Source organism: Papio anubis, chromosome 13 (genome assembly GCF_008728515.1).
Source record: "Papio anubis isolate 15944 chromosome 13, Panubis1.0, whole genome shotgun sequence".
In the NCBI taxonomy this organism is placed as follows: domain Eukaryota; kingdom Metazoa; phylum Chordata; class Mammalia; order Primates; family Cercopithecidae; genus Papio; species Papio anubis.
In genome coordinates this window covers 34671796-34694778 of record NC_044988.1, presented here as the reverse complement: position 1 = coordinate 34694778, position 22983 = coordinate 34671796, and the positions used below count along the sequence as shown (strand labels likewise).

The following is a 22983-nucleotide window of genomic DNA, read 5'->3' as shown; positions in this document are numbered from 1 at the left end:
AAAAAATTAGCTGAATATGGTGGCATACGCCTGTAATCTCAGCTACTCAGGAGGCTGAGGCAGGAGAATCACTTGAACCTGGGAGGCGGAGATTGCAGTGAGCCAAGATTGCATCACTGCACCCCAGCCTAGGCAACAAAGCAAGACTCCGTCTCAAAAATGAATAAATAAATAAGTACATACATACATACATGTTACCAATTGTTAGTAATAGTATTGATCTTAAGATGTTACCTTTTGTTTAAAAGAAATTCATGTTTCTCCAGTGTAACTCACTTTAGCTGAGTTCTACACTTCTTTAATTGAATATTCAAGCTAATAGCATTATAAAGCCAGAAGGTAAACTTGAAAGAAAACTTAATTCTGATTTTATTTCAAATTAACATTCTTTACATAACTACATTGCAGTCTCACAAGCTATTCCTTTTCTATACACACACCTACAACACCTACATACCACACACACAAACACAAACACACACACTACACCACACACATGAAATATACATATATATATGTCCTAGAGACCTAAAAATATCAACAGTGCAGAGAGGGGGCTTACACATAAAATTATTAATAACCTAAACTTTAAGACACTTTAAGTTTGCAACGTTCCCTATATCAGAATGGAGTTACATGGTTAGAACTTTATTTCTAAAATTGGCAGTCATAACTTACTGCCACTGCACATAGGAATTTGAATTTGTATATCAAAATAAGCCTGGTGATTGTCCAAAAGAGCCAGGAAGAAAAAATAAATAAAATGCAACTTAAAAAAATTACCTTGCTAGAATTTCAGTGAAACCAGAAGGAAAAGTATTCCCTACACTGTTTTAAAACAAACACCACCACTTCTTTGCCATCAACTGCACATAATTTAGAGAGCATTTTCCTCTTATAGCCCTCTCATTCAATTGTTAAGTTTCAACTATGATTTACAACACACACTTCTAAACTTAACAAGAGTGGAGAATGACATCAGAAAAGGTGGTAGAAGAGGAAGCTCCAGGAATCCATCTATCCACCAAAACTACAACTTAATTAGCAGGAATTACCTGAAGCTACTATTGTGGAAGCCTGGATCTGGTAGAACGCCTGCAGCCTCCAGGAGACAGCTTGATGAAGCTGTTGGCAAATTTCAAACAATTTCAGTTTTCCTATGGTAACAGCTGTCACCCACCTCATCCACCAACTCTGTGGCAGGCAGCTGCGGATGTCACACAAGGGTATCTGGTGTGGCTTGTGGGAGTAAGGGGGGTCAATAAGGGCTCTGTGCTCCAAAAGCTGGTGTTGTGGGTTCTAATTTCCGCTTTTGATCACTGGGGGTATGGCACACCCAGGAGATAAAAAGGATTCTGGGCCAAGAGGGAACTTTAGAGATAGGACCTATTTTGTACCCAACTCCTGGGAGTAGGATAAGGAAATATTACATGATTAGCTGATAACAGAGAAAACAGAAGAGAAACTTCAGAGACCACTCATCAGAAGAAATATATACTGTGCAAAAATAGTTCCAAAAAATCATAAAAGGAACTCTTCAGTAATCAAGGAGCAAAACCCAGCAATCTCTGAGGGCTAGGAGAATTAGATTTCCAAAGTCACCACAACATAATACTCAGTCCAGTTCTCAATGAAAAATTACAGCACATAAAAAGAAACAGAAAAGTATGGCCCAGTTATAGAAAATAAAAAATACGGCAGAAACCATCCCTAAGGAAGCCCGGACATTTGAATTATTAATCTGAGACATTAAATCAACAGTCTTAAATATGTCCAATGAGCTAAAGGAGACCATGGGCAAAAAAACTAAAGAAAATCAAGAAAACAATGTCTAAACAAAATGAGAATATTAATAAAAGGGAAAAACTTTTTAAAGGAACTGAAAAAATTCTGAAGATAAAAAGTATAGTAACTAAAATGAAAAATTCACTACAGGAATTCAACAGCAAATTTGAGCAGACAGAAGAAAAGATAAATGTACTTGAAAATAAGATATTCGAAATTATGCAATCTAAGGAGCGAAAAGAAGAAAGAATAAAGAAAAATAAACAGAGTCTGGGGGACCTGTGCAGCACCATCAATCACACCAACATACATAATATAGGAATAGAAGTATGGAGGAAAGAGAAATGGTTGAATATGCCAGGAGCCTTAATGAAGTTCATGTATACACAAAAATCCAAGGAATTCAAGAAACTCCAAAAAGGATAAACTCAGAGACCCACACTGAGACACACTAGAATCAAACTGCTGAAACTAAAAGACAGAATTGAAAACATTAACAGAGAAGCAGCTTATCAAATATAAGCGTTCCTCAATGATACGGTTTGGCTGTGTCCCCACCCAAATCTCATCCTGAAATGTAGTTCCCATAATCCCCATGTGTCGTGGGAGGGATCTCGTAGGAAGTAATTGAATCACAGGGGTGGTACCCTCATGGTGTTCTCATGATAACGAGTGAGTTATTACGAGATCTGATGGTATTTTAATAAGCAGCTTTTCTCTCTTTGCTCAGCACTTCTCTCCTGCCACCATGTGAAGAAGGACATGTTTGTTTCTCCTTCTGTCATGATTGTAATTTTCCTGAGGCCTCCCCAGCCATGTAGAACTGTGAGTCAATTAAATCTCTTTCCTTTCCTTTATAAATTACCCAGTCTTGGGCAGTTCTTTATAGCAGCATGAGAATGAACTAATACAGTAAATCAGTACTGCAGAGAGTGGGGTGCTGCTATAAAGATACCCAAAAATGTGGAAGCAACTTTGGAGCTGGGTAACTGGCAGAGGTTGAAACAGTAGACAGCCACACTTAAAAAGGCACATCTCAGGCCCAGTGTGGTGGCTCATGCCTGTAATCCCAGCATTTGGCCAAGGCAGGATGTTCGCTTGAGCCTAGGAATTTGAGACCAGCCTGGCCAACGTAGTGAGATCACATCTCTACAAAAATTAAACAAAATCAGCTGGGTGTGGTGGTACGTGCCTATGGTCCCAGCTACCAGGGAGGCTGAGGGAGAGGGTCACTTAAGCCCAGGAAATCAAGACTGCAATGAGCCATGATCATGTCACTGCATTTCAGCCTGGGCAACAAAGCAAGAATCTGTCTCAAAAAAAAAAAAAAAAAAAAAAGGTGGGGGTGGAGGGACATTTCAAATCAATAACCTAAATGTGCACAAAAAATAACTAAATAACAAAGAGCAAAGTAATCCTGAAGCTAGCAGAAGAAAGGAAATAATAAAGATGAGAGCAAAATAAAAAGAAAATGGAAAAACAATAAAGAACATACACTTGAACAAAAATTGTCTGGTTTTTCTTGACACAGAGTCTTGCTCTATTGCCCAGGCTAGAGTGCTGTGTCAAGATCAAAGCTCATGGTAACCTTGAATTCCTGGGCACAGGTGATCTTCCTGACTCACCCTCCTGAGTAGCTAGGACTACAATCATGTGCCAACTCACTTGGCTAAGTTTAATTTATTTTTTGTAGTGATTGCATTTCACTATGTCGCCCAGACTCCCCTGTAACTCCCTGCCTCAAGCAATCCTCCCACCTCAGCTTCCCAAAGTGCTGGGATTAAAGACATGAGCCGTCACATCCAGCCAAAGTTGACTCTTTGAAAAATCAACAAAACTGATAAACCTCTAAGTAAGTTAAGAAAAAAAGGAGATGATTCAAATTACAAAAATCAGATATGAAAGACCTTACTAGTAATTCTGCATAAATAGCAGAGATTATGAGAATACAATAAAGAGTTGCATTCTAACAAAATTAGACAAGCCAGATGAAATTGAGAAAGTTCTAAAAACATACAATCTACCAAAACTGACTTAAGAACTATAGATCAATATATTGTATGAATACAGATGAAAAATCCTCAGCAAGTACTTCGTACATTGTGACAAAGTGGGATTCATTCACTGAGTGCAAGGATGATTCAATATCTGAAAATCAATCAATGAAATACACTACATTAACAGGATGAAGAAAAAATCCACAATTCTCAACTGATACAAAGAGAGCATTTGACAAAATTTAACACCCTTTAACGATAAAAGCATGCCAGAAACTAAGAATAGAAGTAAATAACCTCAACATAATAAAGGTCATATATGAAAAACCTAAAGCCAACATTATACTCAATGGTGACAGACTGAAAGCCTTTCTGCTAGAACAAGATAAGGGTGCCCGTTTTTACCACTTAATTCAACATAGTATTGAAAGTTCTACCCAGAGCAATTAAACAAGAAAATGAGATAAAGGCATCCAAATCAGACCACAGACAAGGTGTATAAATAATGCACACAAAAAATATTAGAGCTAATAAAGTTAGCAAAAGTTGTAGGACATAAAATGAATACACAAAAAACACATATATCCATACAGCCTGGATGAGAAAGGTTCCTGCAGTGTAGTACAGCCACACTGCCAGATCGTGGCCAGACTGCTTCTTCACGTGAGACTTCTAGCCACTCCTCCTCATGGGGTAGTGGGTCTTCCCAGCTGGGGTCTTGAGCCACCCCCAATTAGACGGAGCTCTAATTTCCCCCCAGGATGGAGTACCCGGGAGGTGGGGCAGGCTGCCACATTGGTGTTCAGGCTTCTCAATCAGTCCAGCCTGTGGGTCCTGGAGAGCCCATACCGATTGGGGGCTGAAGGAATCCCCAACACAGCACACCTGTTGCAGCCAGACTGCTTCAAGTAGGTCCCTGATCCCATTCCTCCTGACTGGGTGACATCTCCCAACAGGGGTCTCCAGCCACCTCCTCCAGGCACATTTGAGCAAGCAACAGGTCAGTACCCCCCTGTGAAGGAGCTTCCAAGGAAGAAGGAGGCTGCCATCTTTGCTGTTTTGCAGCTTTCCCTGGTCATACCTCCAGGTACAGGAAAAACCGAGGCAACTAGGGTCTGGAGTAGACCACCACAAATGGCAGCTCTATGGAAGAGCGGCCTGTTAAAAGAAGAACAAACAGAAAACAACAACATCAACAAAAAAAGACCCTAAAATACCCCATTCAAAGGTCAGCAACCTCAAAGATCAAAGGTAGATAAGCCCACAAAGATAAGAAAGAATCAATGCAAAAACACTGAAAACTAAAAAAGCCAGAGTGCCTATTCTCCTCCAACTGACCAAAGCACCTCTCCAGCAAGGGCTCAGAACTGGGCTGAGGCTGACAAAGCTGAATGACAGAAGTAGGCTTCAGAAGGTGGGTAACAATGAACTTTGCTGAACTAAAGGAGCATGTTGTAACCCAATGCAAAGAAGCTAAGAAACATGACAAAACAATACAGGAGGTGCCAAGTTCTTAGAGACCTTCAAAGAGACTTAGATTCCCACATAAAAATAGTGGGAGACTTTAACACACCCCTGACAATGTGAAAGAAGAGGAGCCAGTTTAGAGAGCAACATAACCAACCTATTAGAGCTGAGAAACACACTACAAGAGCAAAGAAGACAAAGGGCATTACATAATGATAAAGGGTTCAATTCAACGAGAAGAGCTAAATGTCCTAAATGTATACGATCCCAATATAGGAGCACCCAGATTCACAAAGCAAGTTCTTAGGGACCTCCAAAGAGACTCAGACTCCCAAACAATAAGAGTGGGAGACTTTAACACACCACTGACAATACTAGGAGGAGCCAGTTTAGAGAGGAACATAACTGACCTGTTACAGCTCAGAAACACACTACAAGAACTTCACAATGCAATCGCAATTATTAATAGCTGAACAGACCAAGTGGAGAAAAGATTCTCAGAGCTTGAAGATTATCTTGCTGAAATAAGATAGGTGGACAATAATAGAGAAAAAAGAATGAAAATGAACAAAACCTCCGAGAAATGTGGGATTATGTAAATATACTAAACCTAAAACTGATTGGGGTACCTGAAAGAGACGGGAGAATGGAACCAAGTTGGAAAACATATTTCAGGATATCATCCAGGAGAACTTCCCCAACTTAGGAAGACAGGCCAACATTCAAATTCAGGAAATGCAGAGAAGCCTCATAAGATATTCCCTGAGAAGATCAACCCCAAGACACATAATCATCAGATTCTGCAAGGTCATAATGAAAGAAAAATGTTAAGGGCAGCCAGAGAGAAAGACCAGGTCACCTACGAAGGGGAGGCCCATCAGACTAACAATGGACCTCTCAGTGGATACCCTAAAAGCCAGAAGAGATTGGGGCCAATATTAAACATCCTTTTTTTTTTTTTTGACAGAGTCTCGCTCTGTTGCCAGGCTGGAGTGTAGTGGTGCGATCTCAGCTCACTGCAACCTCCGCCTCCCGGGTTCAAGTGATTATCATGCCTCAGCCTCACGAGTAGCTCGGACTACAGGCATGTGCCAACACAGTTGGTTAATTTTTGTATTTTCAGTAGAGATGGGGTTTCACAATGTTGGCCAGGATGGTCTCGATCTATTGATCTCGTGATCCGCCTGCCTCGGCCTCCCAAAGTGCTGGGATTACAGGTATGAGCCACCGCGCCTGGACAATATTAAACATTCTTAAAGAAAAGAATTTCTAACCAGAATTTCATATCTGGTAAAGCTAAGCTTCTTAAGCAAAGGAGAAATAAGATCCTGTTCAGACAAGCAAATGCTGAGGGAATTCATAACCATCAGACCTGCCTTGCAAGAGCTCCTGAAGGAAGCACTAAATATGGAAAGGAAAAACCATTACCAGCCACTATAAAAACACACTGAAGTAAACAGATCAGTGACACTATTAAGCAACCACATAAACAAGTCTGCAAAATAACCAACTAGCATCTTGATGACAGGATCAAATCCACATATAACAATACTAACCTGAAATGTAAATGGGCTAAATGCTCCAATTAAAAGACACAGAATGGCAAGCTAAATAAACAACCAAGACCCAACGGTATGCTGTCTTCAAGAGACCCATATCATGTGCAAAGACACACATCCCAAAATAAAGGGATGGAAGAAAATTTACCAAGCAAATGGAAAACAGAAAGAACCAGGGATTGCAATCCTAGTTTCTCACAAAACAGACTTTAAATGAAAAAAGATCAAAAAGGCAAAGGGCATTATATAATGATAAAAGGTTCAATTTAACAAGAGTTAAATATCCTCAATATATACACATACAATATAGGAGCACCCAGATTCCTAAAACAAGTTCTCAGAGACCTTCAAAAAGACTTAGACTCCCACACAATAATAGTAGCAGACTTTAACACACCACTGACAAGACTTTAACACACCACTGACAATATTAGGCAAATCACCAAGACAGAAAATTAACAAAGATATTCATGATCTGAACTTAGCTCTAGGATCAAGTGGACCTGACAGATATCTATAGAACTCTCCACCCAAAAACAACAGAAAATAATTATTCTCATCATCTCGCGGCACTTACTCTAAAACTGATCATATAATTGGAATTAAAATACTCTTCAGCAAATGCAAAAGAACTGAAATGATAACAGTCTCTCAGACCACAACACTCAAAAAAATTCACTCAAAATAATTAAGAAATTCACTAAAAACCGCACAACTACATGGAAATTGAATAGCCTGCTCCTGAGTGACTTGAGTAAATAATGAAATTAAGGTAGAAATCAAGAAGTTCTTTGAAACTAATGAGAACAAAGAGACAATATACCAGAATCTCTGGGATTCAGCCAAAGCAGTGTTAAGAGGGAAATTTATAGCACTATATGCCCACATCAAAAAGCTACAAAGATCTCAAGTTAACAACCTAAATCACAACGAAGAGAACTACAGAAACAAGAACAAACCCAAAAGCCAGCAGAAGACAAGAAATAACCAAGATCAGAACAGAACTGAAGGAGGTAGAGACATGAAAAACCATTCAAACGATCAATGAATCCAAGAGCTGATTATTTGAAAAAATTAATAAAATAGACCGCTAGCTAGATTAACAAAGAAGAAAAGAGAAGATTTAAATAAACACAATCAGAAATGATAAAGGGGATATCATCCTGACCCCAAAGAAATACAAACAATCATCAGAGAATACTATAAACACATCTATGCACATTAAATAGAAAATCTGGAAGAAATGGTTACATTCCTGGACACATACACCCTCCCTAAGACTGAACCAGGAAGAAACTGAATCTCTGAATAGACCAATAATGAGTCCTGAAATTGAGAAGTAATAAGAAGCCTAGCAACTGCCCCCTCCCACACCCCAAAAAAAGCAGCCCAGGACAGACAGATTCACAACTGAATTCTACCAGAGGTACAAAGAACAGCTGGTATCATTTCTACTGAAACTATTCCAAAACAATTAAAAAGAAGGGGCCGGGCACGGTGGCTCACGCCTGTAATCCCAGCACTTTGGAAGGCCAAGGCGGGCGGATCACGAGATCAGGAGATTGAGACCACCTTGGCTAACATGGTAAAACCCCATCTCTACTAAAAATACAAAAAATTAGCCAGGTGTGGTGGCAGGCGCCTGTAGTCCCAGCTACTCAGGAGGCTGAGGCAGGAGAACAGCATGAACCCGGAAGGTGGAGCTTGCAGTGAGCTGAGATCGTGCCACTGCACCACTGCCCTCCAGTCTGGGCAACTCCATCTCAAAAAAAAAAAAGAAAAGAAGAGACTCCTCCTTAACTCACTCTGTGAGGCTGGCATCATCCTGATACCAAAACCTGGCAGAGACGAAACAAAAAAAAGAAAACTTCAGGCCAATATCCTTGATGAACATCAATGCAAAAATTCTCAACAAAACACTGGCAAATACCCAGCAGCCCAACAAAAAGTTTATCCATTATAACCAAGTAGGCTTCATCCCCAGAAGGCAAGGTTGGTTCAACATACACAATTCAATAAATGTGATTCACCACATAAACAGAACTAAACACAAAAACCACATGATGATATCTCAACACATGCAGAAAAGGCCTTTGATAAAATTCAACATCCCTTTAGGTTAAAAACTCTCAATAAACCAGATATTGAAGGAACATACTTCAAAATAATAAGAGCCATATACAACAAACCCACAGCCAATATCATAATGAATGGACAAAAGCTGGAAGCATTCCCCTTGAAAAAAGGCACACGACAAGGATGCCCTCTCTCACCAGTCCTATTCAACATAGTATTGGCAGTTCTGGCCAGGGCAATCAGGCAAGAGAAACAAATAAAGGGTATTCAAATAGGAAGAGACAAAATCAAACTATCTTTGTTTGCAGATGACATGATCCTGTATCTAGAAAACCCCATTGCCTCAGCCCAAAAGCTTTGTAAGCTGATAAGCAACTTCAGCAAAGTCTAAGGATAGAAAATTAATGTGCAAAAACCATTAGCATTCTTATACATCAACAGGCAAGCAGACAGCCAAATCATGAACGAACTCCCATTCACAATTGTCGCAAATGAATAAAAATGCCTAGCAATACAGCTAATGAGGTGAAGAACCTCTTCAAAGGGAACTACAAACCAATGTTCAAACAAATGAGAGATGAACAAATGGAAAAACATTCCATGTTCATAGATAGGAAGACTCAATATTGTGAAAATGGTTATACTGCCCAAAGTAATTTACAGACTCAATGCTATTCCCATTAAACTACCACTGATGTTCTTCACAGAATTAGAAAAAAATTATTTTAAAATTCACACAGAATCAACAAGTCCAAATAGCCAAGGCAATCAAAGCAAAAAGAAGAAGGCCAGAGGCATCACGCTGCCTGACTTAAAACTGTAATTCAGGGCTACAGTAACCAAAACAGCACGGTACTGGCACAAGAATAGACACATAGACCAATGTAACAGAATAGAGAACCCAGAAACAAGAATGCACACCTATACCATCTGATCTTCACAAACCTGACAAAAACAAGCAATGGGGAAAGGATTCCTCATGTAATATATGGTGCTGGGAGTACTGGCTAGCTATATGCAGAAAACTGAAACTGGACCCCTTCCTTACACCCTATAGAAAAATCAACTCAAGATTGATTAAAGATTTAAATGTAAAACCCAGGAAGAAAATCTAGGCAATACCATTTGGGACATAGGCACAGGCAAAGATTTCACGACAAGGATGACAAAAGCAATTGCAACAAAAGCAAAAATTGACAAATGGGATCTAATCAAGCTAAAGAGCTTCTGCACGGCAACAGAAACTATCATTGGAGTGAACAGATAACCTACACAATGGGAGCAAATGTTTGGAATTTATTAATCTGACAAAGGTCTAACATCCAGCATCTACAACGAACTTAATAACTTACAAGAAAAAAAAATCCCATTAAGAAGTGGGCAAAGGACATGAACAGACACTTCCCAAAAGAAGACATAAATGTGGCCTATGAATATATTTTAAGAAGCTCAACATCACTGATTATTAGAGAAATTCCAATCAAAACCACAATGAGATACCATCTCACACAAGCCAGAATGGCTATCACTAAAAAGTCAAAAAAACAACAGATGCTGGTTAGGTTGTGGAGAAAAAGGAATGCTTTTACACTGTTGGTGGGAGTAGAAATTAGTTCAACCATTATGGAAGACAGTAGGCAATTCCTCAAAGACCTAGAGGCAGAAATATCATTTGACCCAACAATGTCATTACTGGGTATAACCCCCAAAATATAAATCATTCTGTTACAAACATTCATGCATGCGTATGCTCACTGCAGCACTATTCACAATAGCAAAGACATGGAATCAACCTGAATGCCCATCGATGATAGACTGAATAAAAGAAATGTGGTACATATACACCATGGAATACTATGCAGCCATAAAAAGGAACAAGATCATGTCCTTTGCAGGGACATAGTTGGAGCTGGAAACCATTATCCCCAGCAAACTAACACAGGAACAGAAAATCAAATACCACATGTTCTTACTTATAAGTGGGAGCTGAATGATGAGAACATATGGACACAGGGGAAACAACAGACACTGAGGCCTGTTGGAGGACGGGGGGAGCGGGGCACAGGACGATGGAGCACATCAGGAAGAATAGCTAGTGGATGCTGGGCTTAATATCTAGGTGATGGGATAATCTGTGCAAGCAAACCACCAACCACACATTTACATATGTAATAAACCTGCACATCCTGCACATATACCCTGAACTTAAAAGTTGGAAAAAAAATCAGAGATATGTCTACACACTTGGAATGAATAACTGAAAAGGAAACTTAAAAACAATTACATTTGCAATAGCATCAAAAAGAAATTTAAAACTTAAGAATAAATTTAATGAAGCAGGACAAAGACTTACATACTGAACACTGGAAAACACTACTCACAGAAATTAAAGGTCTAAATAATTGATAAGACATTACATGTTCATGGATTGGAAGACTTAAATTAATGCTTCCCAAGGAGAACTACAGACTCAACACAGTCTCTACCAAATTCCCAATGGTATTTTTTACAGAAATAGAAAAACCAATTCAAAAAAGTCATACAGCATCTTAGGGACTGGCTCAGAATAGTCAAAACTATAGATGGTACTGAACTTATGATGGTTCAGCTTACGACATTATGATGGATGTTTGGGGCTGTTAAATTTTTGACTTATGGTATTTTTAAGTTACAATGGGTTGATAATGGGTTGACATGACTTACATCCTGAAATACAACAATAAAATTGGAGGATTCCACTTCCTGATTTCAAAAGTTACTACAAAGCCACAGAAATTTAAAAACTGTGGTACTGGAATAAGGACAGACATATAGAACAATGAAATAGAATGGAGCATCCAGAAATAACCCCAAATACCAATGGCCAATTGATTTTCAACAAGCATACCAAGACCATTCAATGGGAAAAGGATAGTTCTTTAACATATTGTACTGGGACAACTATATATCCACACACAAAAAATGAAGTTGGAATCTTACACTTTACACCATCTACAAAAATTAACTTAGAAGGAAGCAAAGACTTAAACATAAAGTAATAAAACTCTTAAAAGAAAAAAAAGAAGAGGAAAATCATGGCATTTGGCAATGATTTGTTATATATGATACCCAAAGCATAGGCAATAAAAGAAAATAGAGATAAACTAGGCTGGGCGTAGTGGCTCACGCCTATAATCCAAACACTTTGGGAGGCCGAGGTGGGCATATCATTTGAGCTAAGGAGTTCAAGACCAGCCTGCGCAACATGGTGAAACTCCATCTCTACAAAAAATACAAAAATTAGCCAGGTGTGGTGGCGTGCAGCTATAGCCCCTGCTGCTCACTTGCGCCCCGGAGGCAGAGGCTGTAGTGAGCTGAGGTTGCACCACTGGCACTCCAGCCTGGGTGACAGAGTAAGACCGTGTTTCAAAAATAAATAAATAGATAAACTGTACTTCACCAAAATTAACTTTTATACATCAAAGGACTTAGAGAATGAAAAGAAAACCCACAGACTGAGAGAAAATATTGTCAAGTCATACAGCCAATAAGGGATTCATATAAGAATAAACAACTCAGCAACATACAAACAGGCAGCCCAATTAAAAAATGGACAAAGAATTTTCTTTTTTTTTTTGAGACGGAGTCTCGCTCTGTCGCCCAGGCTGGAGTGCAGTGGCGCGATCTCAGCTCACCTGCAAGCTCCGCTTCTCAGGTTCACGCCATTCTCCTGCCTCATTCTCCCGGGACTACAGGCGCCTGCCACCACGCCTGGCTAATTTTTTGTATTTTTTAGCAGACACAGGGTTTCACTGTTAGCCAGGATGGTCTTGATGTTCTGACCCCGTGATCCACCCGCCTTGGCCTCCCAGAGGGCTGGGATTACAGGCGTGAGCCCCTGCACCCAGCCAAAAACGGGCAAAGAATTTGAATAGACATTTCTTCATAGACATACGAATGGCCAACAAACACATGAAAAGATAATCAACATCATTAGTCTTTAGGAAAACATAAATCAAAACTACAAAAGATACCACTTCACCCCTTTAGGATGGCTATTAAACAAAACGAAAATAAAGCATTTAAGGGGCTAAGGAGAAACTGGAACTCTCCTACACTGCCAAAGAAATGTAAAATGATGCAGCCTTTATGGATTTTGATCCACCAATTCCGTATCTCGGTATATACCCAAAAGAATCAAAAGCAGGAACTCCAACAGCTACTTGTATGCCAATGTTCAATGACGCACTATTCATAATAGGCAAAAGTTGGAAACAACCAAAATGTCTACCCAAAGATAAAGAAAATGTAGCATATGCAGACAATGCAATATTACTCAGTTATCAAAAGGAATGAAGTTCTGATACATAACACAATTATGGATGAACCTTAACAACATTATGCTAAGTGAAACAAGCCAAAGATAAAAGGAGAAATACTGTATGATTCCACTTACATGAAACACCTAGATAAGCAAATTCATAGATACAAAAAGTTGATTAGAGGTTACCAGGAGCTGGAGAAATTGAGAATGCAAAGTTATGCTTAATGATAAACAAGTTTCTGTCCGGGGTGACATTCAAGAAAACAGATAGTGGTAATGGCTGCATAACACCATTAATGTTACTAATGACACTAAATTGTACACTTAAAATAGTTAAAATGCTATATATATTTATGCTATGTATAGTTTACCACAATTGTAAAAAGTTAATAATGTAACATAACAAAACTCTATAGAACCAAATCCAGAAAATCCCATCTTCTTTCATGAACACTTGCTCTTCTTACATTTTTTACTAATTGCCATGAACACCTACCTATCTAATCATCTAGGCTTGAAATCAGAGCAATCTCAACTACTCATGCTCATTTATCCAACAATGAGTTGGCAAATTTTGTCATTTTTCTTTGAAATTTCTAAGGAATAATGGAAAAAACCAGTTTAGCTAAAGGAAAGTCTATGTAGACAAAGAACGAAAAAATAACACCAGAGAAGTAATGAAGTAGGGTTTTAGAGATTAAAGTGCCTTAAATGAAAGGCTAAGAAGCCTGGACTTGGTTGTGTAGAATAAGGATCTGCAAACCTTTTCTGTAAAAGGCCAGATAATAAATATTTTAGACTTTACAAGTCAAGAGGGAAAATCAAAAATATTATGTAGGTTTATCTTGTTTACTTACATAACAAGAAAATATTTTAAAATGTGGATTTTATTATTATTCAGGTATACTGAGGTGAACAGATCAGGAGATGACTGCCAATGAAAAGACAGTTTATTACTCACGGTTCCAAAGAGGAGGGGACATGACATGCACCACCAAGGAACATACTGCAAACTACCAGGGTCAGTCAGGAGACAGTGGATGTGAGGGGAAAACATGAGTAAGATCCTTTATTGTGATTTCCATGGGACGGAATGGTTGAGGCATGGCAAGGAGGCTTTGTATTCGCTAGGCTGAATAAATCAGTTGTCTCTAGTTATATAGTACCTAGCCCTGAGATAATTAGGGCAGAGGATTATCAGCCCAGAGTGGCACAGGTCAATAAAGGAGGTGGTTGGGGCTATATGCTTTGGATTGATTAGTTTGCATACGAAGGTGTACTTGTAGGTGAGTCCTCTAGGAACTGGCTATCCCTGGCAGGAAGTGGGCTGTCCAGGGATAGCAGGCCCTTATGTCAAAGCATTAAGAAATACAGAAAAATAAAACATCATGATTAATAGAATGCAAATTCTTATAAGTTTTATAGTTACAAAATTCTAAATATAATAGTAATGAGAACTGAGTACAACTTTTTTTGGTAATATGTATCCACTAATGAGAATCAGATTCTTTTTGTGGAAATAACCTTTTTGGTAAATTGGAGTTTAAAGTACTTTTCCCTATCATCAAAATTGAGTGCAAATTTTTATCTATTAATGTCAGTCCTTAATGAGATTTTACATATTTCATATTTGAAAACGTTTTCTAATACAGCAAAAGCTATTTTCCAAAATTATTCAGTGCCTGTTAAGTGGTAGAGGGTGGTCCTTCAAGTAAAGAAAACAAAAAGTCAGTCTCCGTTAAAAAAAAAAAAAAAAAAGTTTCCAATAAACCTTTATCACTACCCAAGCCATAACAGCTGTGTGCTGAGCAGGGCAAGTCAAGTTATTCCCACTCCCATCTCTGAAAAAAAAACTTACAAAAACCATAGGTTTTAAAAGACTCGTATTTTCACAAACTTCGTGTAAATCTGTCCAACTAAGTCTTTTGCTGCTCCACGTGGATTTTTACTACTATCAATTAATACAACTTCTTAAATTCTACTTCGGGTTGTACTGAATTAGTATTTTCTCAACTCCTTTGAGAATTTTTTTCATCTGGAATTGTTCCACAGGTCATTCACAGTAATTCTCAGTCAATTCATACTTCACATGGACCACTGAAATTAACAACTGAGCAGTATTATAACATCTGTCAATTCATCAAAAACCAAGCAAACTTACTTTTACTGCACTTTCATTTTCATACTTTGTGAAGGAATTCTCCTGTGGTGAGCTATTCTGTGCTAAATTTTTAATTCTTCTAACTTTACCTTCAGTATATTCCAATAAGTGCTTAGTCTAGTAATGTCAGCTTATATTCTTTTGGCATAGCTATAGTGCCACTGAGTAATAAATACAATATTTTGCCATCAAATTCAATAATAAAATAAACCACACTCCAGTGTGCTTTAAAAACAAAACGAAGTCTTTTTCTCTTCTCTGGTTCTTTTGACATGATTATGTACTAGAATAAAAATAATATAAAATGTCACAGAATGGCAATATGTGTACACTTGAAAAGTTATGAAGTTATAACTGTGTTACTATACAGTACACTGAACAGAGGAGCAAAGCAATGAGAGCATCACATATGCTTGCTGTAAGAACTTCAACTCAATCTGCTATTGTAGCTTGAAAGAAGTTACAGACAATACATAAATCAGTGAGGATTTTCGTGCCCCAGTAACATTCTACTTATAGACACCAAAATTTAAGTATCACATAATTTTCAACTATAGCAAATATTCTTCTTTGACTTGTTTTGATTATTTAAATATGTAAAAACTATTCTTACATTATGGTCTGTGTACAAACAGGCACCAGAGCATATTTGGTACATGGTCAGTCATCTGCAAACTCCTGCTATAGGAAGTGTAGAACTACTCAGTATTTTTGATCATATGGCACGTTTCAGATTATTAACCTAGTCAGTGTTATATATAGTACGGACTAGAAAGCGACCAACAACCAACGCAAAGAGATAAGTTAGTTATAAGGATACAGTAAATGGAAGCTGAGTAGCTAAGTTTATACCTTATCTCTCTAATATACACTACCCATGTAACCTTGGATAAGACAATTTTTCAGATCCTCAACTTACACATCAATTATGAGGGATAATAATATCTACTTCAAAGCACTTATCGAAAGATTAAATGGGATGATCCATGTAAACTGATTACAATTGTACTCATCAGATAGGAGGTGCTCAATAAGGTTAATTAACCACATATATTACTGCCAATGCAAATTAAGTCATAATGACAGCCTTAGACAGTGATAAAACATGAACTGAAAAGGTAAAATTAAACATATCTAGGCATGTTTAATAGAACAGAAGAAAAAAGGAGAAACAGATCCAAATGGATATGAAAATTTTAGTATTACATATGCATATAAAGCTTATTATTTTGTGGGATATCTTTTGGAATGGAAGGGAGGACTTTAAATATAAATTCAAGAATACCATGTGAATATGTTTTCAAAAACTAGGTAAGACTTCAAGGACAAAACAGTAAAGTGAGAACAACAAACAGAAAAGGATATAGGTGCTATGTTTAGGGATGGTAGGAAGTAGCAGAGTCAAAAGAGAAGCTATAGTAGGAGTAATCCACACAGAATAATCAGTAAAGCAATTCCTATCAGAACAAAATAAATGCTTATGAGTGTAAAAGACTGAAAGAAAGTCATCTAAGAGAATCAAATTTAAATGCAATGTAACGGTTTCATAAGAAAACACTATTTAGCGGAAACATCTACTTACTGACACAGCTATCATGGTACTATCTGGCCTCCATTCAGCTTGCTTGTAAGATCCAAACTGAGTAGATGATTTTGCAGGCTCCTTGTAGGTTACAATCAACACACTCGGCTGGAAGAAAACAGTTGTATTTTTTATCAATATCTCATAAAAATACACACAAATAAAATTTAAGATAACATATAGAGTATTCAAAGTATTTTTGGAGTAAAATAAAACACAACATTGATATTAAACTATTGGCTTTCAACATTCCAAGCATATCAACCAAAACAAAGACCTAAACCTAGGCCTGTACATATTAAAGAAACCGAAATAATAATTAATAATCATCCAAAACAGAAAGAACCAGGACTAAATGTGTTCATAGGTGAAGTCTACCAAACATTGAAGGGACAAATTACACCAATTCTTTACAAAACCTTCCACAAGATAAAAGCAGAAGGAGTACTTCCTAATTTTGAGTTCGGCATTCCCTTAACACCAAAATCAGACAAGGGTATTACATGAAAAGAAAACTACAGGCTGGGCGTTGTAGCTCCCGCCTATAATCCCAGCACTTTGGGAGGCCAAGGTGGGCAGATCACGAGACCAGGAGATCGAGACCATCCTGGCTAACACAGAGAAACTCCGTCTCTACCAAAAATACAAAAATTTAGCCGGGCGTGGTAGCGGGTGCCTGTAGTCCCAGCTACTCAGGAGGCTGAGGCAGGAGAATGGCGTGAACCTGGGAGGCAGAGCTTGCAGTGAGCCGAGATCGCGCCACTGCACTCCAGCCTAGGTGACAAAGTGAGACTCCATCTCAAAAAAAAAAAAAAAAGAAAAAGAAAACTACAGATCAACATCTCTTATGAACATCGATATAAAACCTCTCAACAAAATATTAGCAAATCAAATCCAACAATGTATTAAAAAAATTAAACACCATAACCAAATACGATATACCCCAGGTATGCAAGGCTGGTTCAACATTCAAAACTCAATTAATATAATCCATCACATCAACAGGCTAGAGAAAAATCATGTGATTATTTCAACAAATGCAGAAAAAGCACTTAATAAATCTAACAACCAAGATAAAAATGCTGAGCAAGGCCGGGTGCTGTGGCTCATGCCTGTAATCCCAGCACTTTGGGAGGATGAGGCTGGTGGATCACCTGAGGTCAGGAGTTCGAGACCAGCCTGACCAACATGGTGAAACCCCATCTCTACTAAAAATACAAAAACTAGCTGGGTGTGGTGGCAGGCACCTATAATCCCAGCTATTTGGGAGGCAGAGGGAGGAGAATCGCTTGAACCTGGGAGGTGGAGGTTGCAGTGAGCTGCGATTGCGCCACTGCACTCCAGCCTGGGCAAAGGGTGAGACTCCGTCTCCATAAAACAAAACAAATGAACAAAAAACACTGAGCAAACTACAGAACAACACTCATTCATGATTAAAAAAAAAAAAAAAACTCTCAGGAATGGAAAGAAATTTTTTCAATGTGATAAAGAACATCTATGAGAAACCTACAGCTTCAAAGCTTTCCTGCTGAGATCAGGAAAAAGGCAAGGATGTCTCCACTCACAGCAGCTTTTCAACAGAATAGTGGAAGTTTCAGCTAATTCGATAAGACCACAAAAAGAAATAAAAGGTAAAGAGAATGGGAAGGAATAAATAAAACTGTCTTTACTCATAGATAACATGATCATCTTTGCAGAAAATGTGAAAGAATTGACCCCCAAATCCTCCCAGAATAAGCAACTATAGCAAGGTTAAGGATCCAAGATTAATACACAAAAGTCAATAAATTTTCTACATACCAGCAATAAAAAAAGTAGAATTTGTCATTACAAAACATTTGCAGGCCAGGCGCAGTGGCTCATGCCTGTAATCCCTACACTTTGAAAGGCCAAGGCGGGCAGATCACTTAAAGTCAGGAGTTCAAGACCAGCCTGGCCAACATGGTGAAACCCATCTCTACTAAAAATACAAAAATTAGCCAGGTGTAGCTGGTCCCAGCTACTCAGGAGACTGAGGCAGAAGAACTGCTTGAACCCAGGAGGTACAGGTTGCAGTGAGCTGAGACTGCACTACTACACTCCAGTCTAGGCAATAGAGACTCCATCTCAAAAACAAAAACAAGGCTGGGCACGGTGGCTCATGCCTGTAATATCAACACTTTGGGAGGTCGAGGCAGATGAATCGCCTGAGGCCAGGAGTTTGAGACCAGCCTGCCAACATGGTGAAACCGTTGCTCATGCCTGTAATCCCAACACTTTGGGAGGCTGAGGCAGGAAGATCACGAGGTCAAAAGTTCAAGACCAACCTGGACAACATAGTGAAACCCCATCTCTACTAAAAATACAAAAATTAGCCAGGCATGGTGGTGTGCACCTGTAGTCCCAGCTACTCAGGAGGCTGAGGCAGGAGAATCACTTGAACCCAGGAGATGGAGGTTGCAGTGAGCCGAGACTGCACCACCAGCCTGGGTGACATAGTGAAACTCTGTCTCAAAAAAAAAAAAAAAAAAAGAAAGAAAAGAAAAGAAAAGAAAAAATAAATGGAGACATATTCCATGTTAATGAATACAAAGACTCAATACTGTTAATATGTCAGTTCTTCTCAACTTGATATACAGATTTAATACAATCTCAATCAAATTCCCAGAAATTTATTTTCTGGATATCAACAAACTCGCTCTGAAGTTGATATAGAGAGGCAAAAGACCAAGACTAGTAACTTAATAGTGGAGAAGACAATGTTGGAAGACCAGCACTACCTGACTTCAAGACTTACTATAAAGCTAAAGTAGTCAAGAAAGTGTGGTATTAACAAAATAATAAACAAATCAATCAACAGAACAGAATAGAGAGCCCAGAAATAGACACACACAAATATATGCCAACTGATCTTTGACAAAGGAGGAAAGGAAGTACAACAGAGAAAAGACAGTCTTTGCAACGAATAGTATTCAAACAACTGGACGTCAACATTCACAAAAATAAATACCTGATGAACATAGATGCAAAAGTCCTCAACAAAATACTAGCAAACCAAATTCAACAATTTACCATGATCAAGTAGGACTGATCCCAGGAACGCAATGATGGTTCAACACAGACAAATCAATAAATGTGATATATCACATTAACAGAATAAAAGGCAAAACCCCATGATCATTTCAGTAGAGGCAGAAAAAACATTTCACAAAACTCAACATCTATTGACAACAACTCTCAACAAATTAAGAACAGAAAGAATGTAACTCAACACAATAAAAGCCATATATGACAAACCCACAGCTAACACTACTGAAAAAGGAAAAGCTGAAATCTTTCTTTCTAATCTAGAATAAGACAAGGATACCATTTTTCACCACTTTTATTCAACACAGTACTGGAAATCCTGGCCAGAGCAATTAGGCAAGAAAAAACAAAAACAGAATAAAAAGTATCCAAATTAATTGGACAGGAGAAGTCAAATTAGCCCTATTTGCAGGTAATACAATCTTACATATAGAAACCCTAAAGATACCACCAAAAAAGTGGTAGAACAAAATTCAGTGAAGTTGCAGAATACAAAATCAACATACAAAAACCAGTAATGTCTCTATACACTAATAGTGCATTAGCTGAAAAAAGAAATCAAAACAATCCCATTTATTAATAGCTATAAAAATACCAAGGAATAAAAAATTTACTTAAAGAAGTAAAAGATCCCTACAATGAAAACTATAAAGCAGTAATGAAATGAAGAAAACACAAATACCTAGAAAGATAGCCCATGTTTATAGATTGGAAAAATTAATACTGTTAAATTGTCCATATGACCCAAAGTGATCTACAGATCCAATGCAATCCCTACCAAAATACCAATGATATGCCTCACAGCAGTGGAAAACAAAAGCCTAAAATTCATACTGAACCACAGAGGACTTCAAATGGCCAAAGCAATCTTGAGCAAAAATAACAGTTAGTGGAATTACACTACCTGACTTCAAAATATACTACAAAGTTATATTAACCAAAATACCATGGTACTGGCAATAAAAGCAAATAAAACAATGGAACAAAATAGGCCAGAAATAAATCCATGCTTTTACAGCCAACTGATTTTCAAAACAAGCGCCAAGAGCACACATTGGAGAAAGCATAATCTAATAAATGGTGCTGAGAAACCTGGATAGCTACTTGCAAAAGAATGAAATTAGACCTTTATCTTACTATACCCAAAACTCATTTCAAAATAGATTAAAGAGGCTGGGTGCAGTGGCTCACGCCTGTAATCCCAGCACTTTGGGAGGCTGAGGTGGGCAGATCACTTGAGATCAGGGGTTCAAGACCAACCTGGCCAACATGGCAAAATCCCATCTCTACTAAAAAAAAAAAAAAAAAAAAAAAAAAGAGCTGGGCATGGTGGCACACACCTGTAATCTCAGCTACTCGGGAGGCTGAGGCAGGAGAATCACTTGAATCCAGGAGGTGGAGGCTGAAGTGAGCTGAGACACCACTGCACTTAAGAATGAAGGACAGGGTGAGACTCTGTCTCAATTAAAAAAATAAAAAAAAGATTAAAAGACTTAAATGTAAGACCCAAAACTATGAAACTACTGGAAGAAAACATAAAGGAAATGATTCATTACATTGGTCTGAGCAAGGAATTTTTTGGATAAGACCTGAAAAGCACAGGCAACAAAAGCAAAAATAGAGGAGGGCTTCAAGATGGCTGACTAGAGACATCAGCCCTTGCCTCCTTCACAAAGAAAAACCCAAATAGGGAGTAGTCACACTTTCAACAGAACATCTAAGACACAACACTGGAATTTAGCAGAGAAGTGACAGGGAACAGCTAAAGCAAGGAAAGAGAGGGAAGCAAGGTTGTCTGCTTGGCCTTTATCAACTTGGAGCACAGAGCAGATCTCCAGTGTGGGGGAAAGCTGAGAGATACCCAGCAGCCCACATTCCCACCATGGACTCCTGCAACCCCTAGCTTACAGAGAGGGGGTCCAGAGACTAGCACAGAGAACTTCTTAAAGACCACGTGATGACACTGCTCCAGAGAGCTCACACTGAGTCCTCTACCACCTGCATGAGACCTAAACAGCTATAGCATTGTGCCATTTTCAGTCCAGCTCTTATCAGGCTGCATCCTGGCCTTGAGCACAAGAGTCCCTGCATTTCCACATTAGTAAAGCCCTACTAACATTCCCTGCATCTACCTGGGGGGCTACAGTGATGCAATGCTACTTGGACCCAGCAGAGTGGCAGAGTCCCTGGTATTAAAGCATATATAGAATCCTACACTGTGGAAAACAGGCAAGTGCAATGCACTGGGGAGGGTATACTGGGGAGGCTATCACAAGGGCAAAATGAGCCAAAGCCCACATTTCTGAGAGCCTAAACCCTGTCAGCTGGGGTTGCTGCCACTGACAGCAACCCCACCTCCACAAACAGCAAGACTGAAGCACACTTGAACATGTCCTGAGACAGAATCTCCCAGCATGCCAGCGTCAATGTTTCTGACACTGCTTGGAGCAAAGCACACCATACCTGCCCCACCCCAGCCTCTGGTGTGAGGCTACCGACACAACCCTATCCCCTCCAGCAGCAGGGCCATAGTGGACATGCACATGTCCTGAGGATAGCCTCTCTCTACCTATTGCTGCTACCTGAGCACTCTACCAGGGGGTCTGAAGACAGGCCCACCTGGCCTGGCACCACACACTCCCAAGTGCCCAAGCATAGAGACTGGAGCATAGAGATTGCCCCACCCTGTCTGCCACTCACACATATGCACTGCTATAGGGAAGCCTGAGAGTCAGCCCACCCAGCATGATGCTACCACCACAACTACTGCCATAGCCCATACCACACACACTGCCCAGGGACCAAAGGACCTACCCACTCACCTGGTCATCCACTGCAACCACCAGCACCTGAGCAAGCCACATGGAGGCCTAAGAATTAACCCAATTAAACCTGTTAACACCATGCCTGTGTACCCTGGGACCGAAGGACAGGCACACAGCCTGCTGCCACCACCACTGGTGCCCAAGGACTGGCCTACCTGGCAT

The 22983-nt window shown here is 39.0% G+C and overlaps 1 protein-coding gene across 5 annotated transcripts in view; it reads right to left on the bottom strand.

Annotated features, from left to right (window-relative positions):
• RIC1 (RIC1 homolog, RAB6A GEF complex partner 1) overlaps positions 1 to 22983 on the bottom strand; it is a 147307-nt gene that overhangs the window by 99407 nt on the left and 24917 nt on the right. For 4 of the 5 annotated variants that reach the window (XM_021927837.1, XM_009188802.1, XM_003911730.3 and 1 more), the window contains exon 2: positions 16931 to 17038. In XM_021927837.1, coding sequence (XP_021783529.1) covers positions 16931 to 17038 — 108 coding nt within the window. Of the gene's footprint in view, positions 1 to 16930; positions 17039 to 22983 lie in introns of those variants that run through there. The other variant, XM_021927838.2, reaches the window with a different exon arrangement.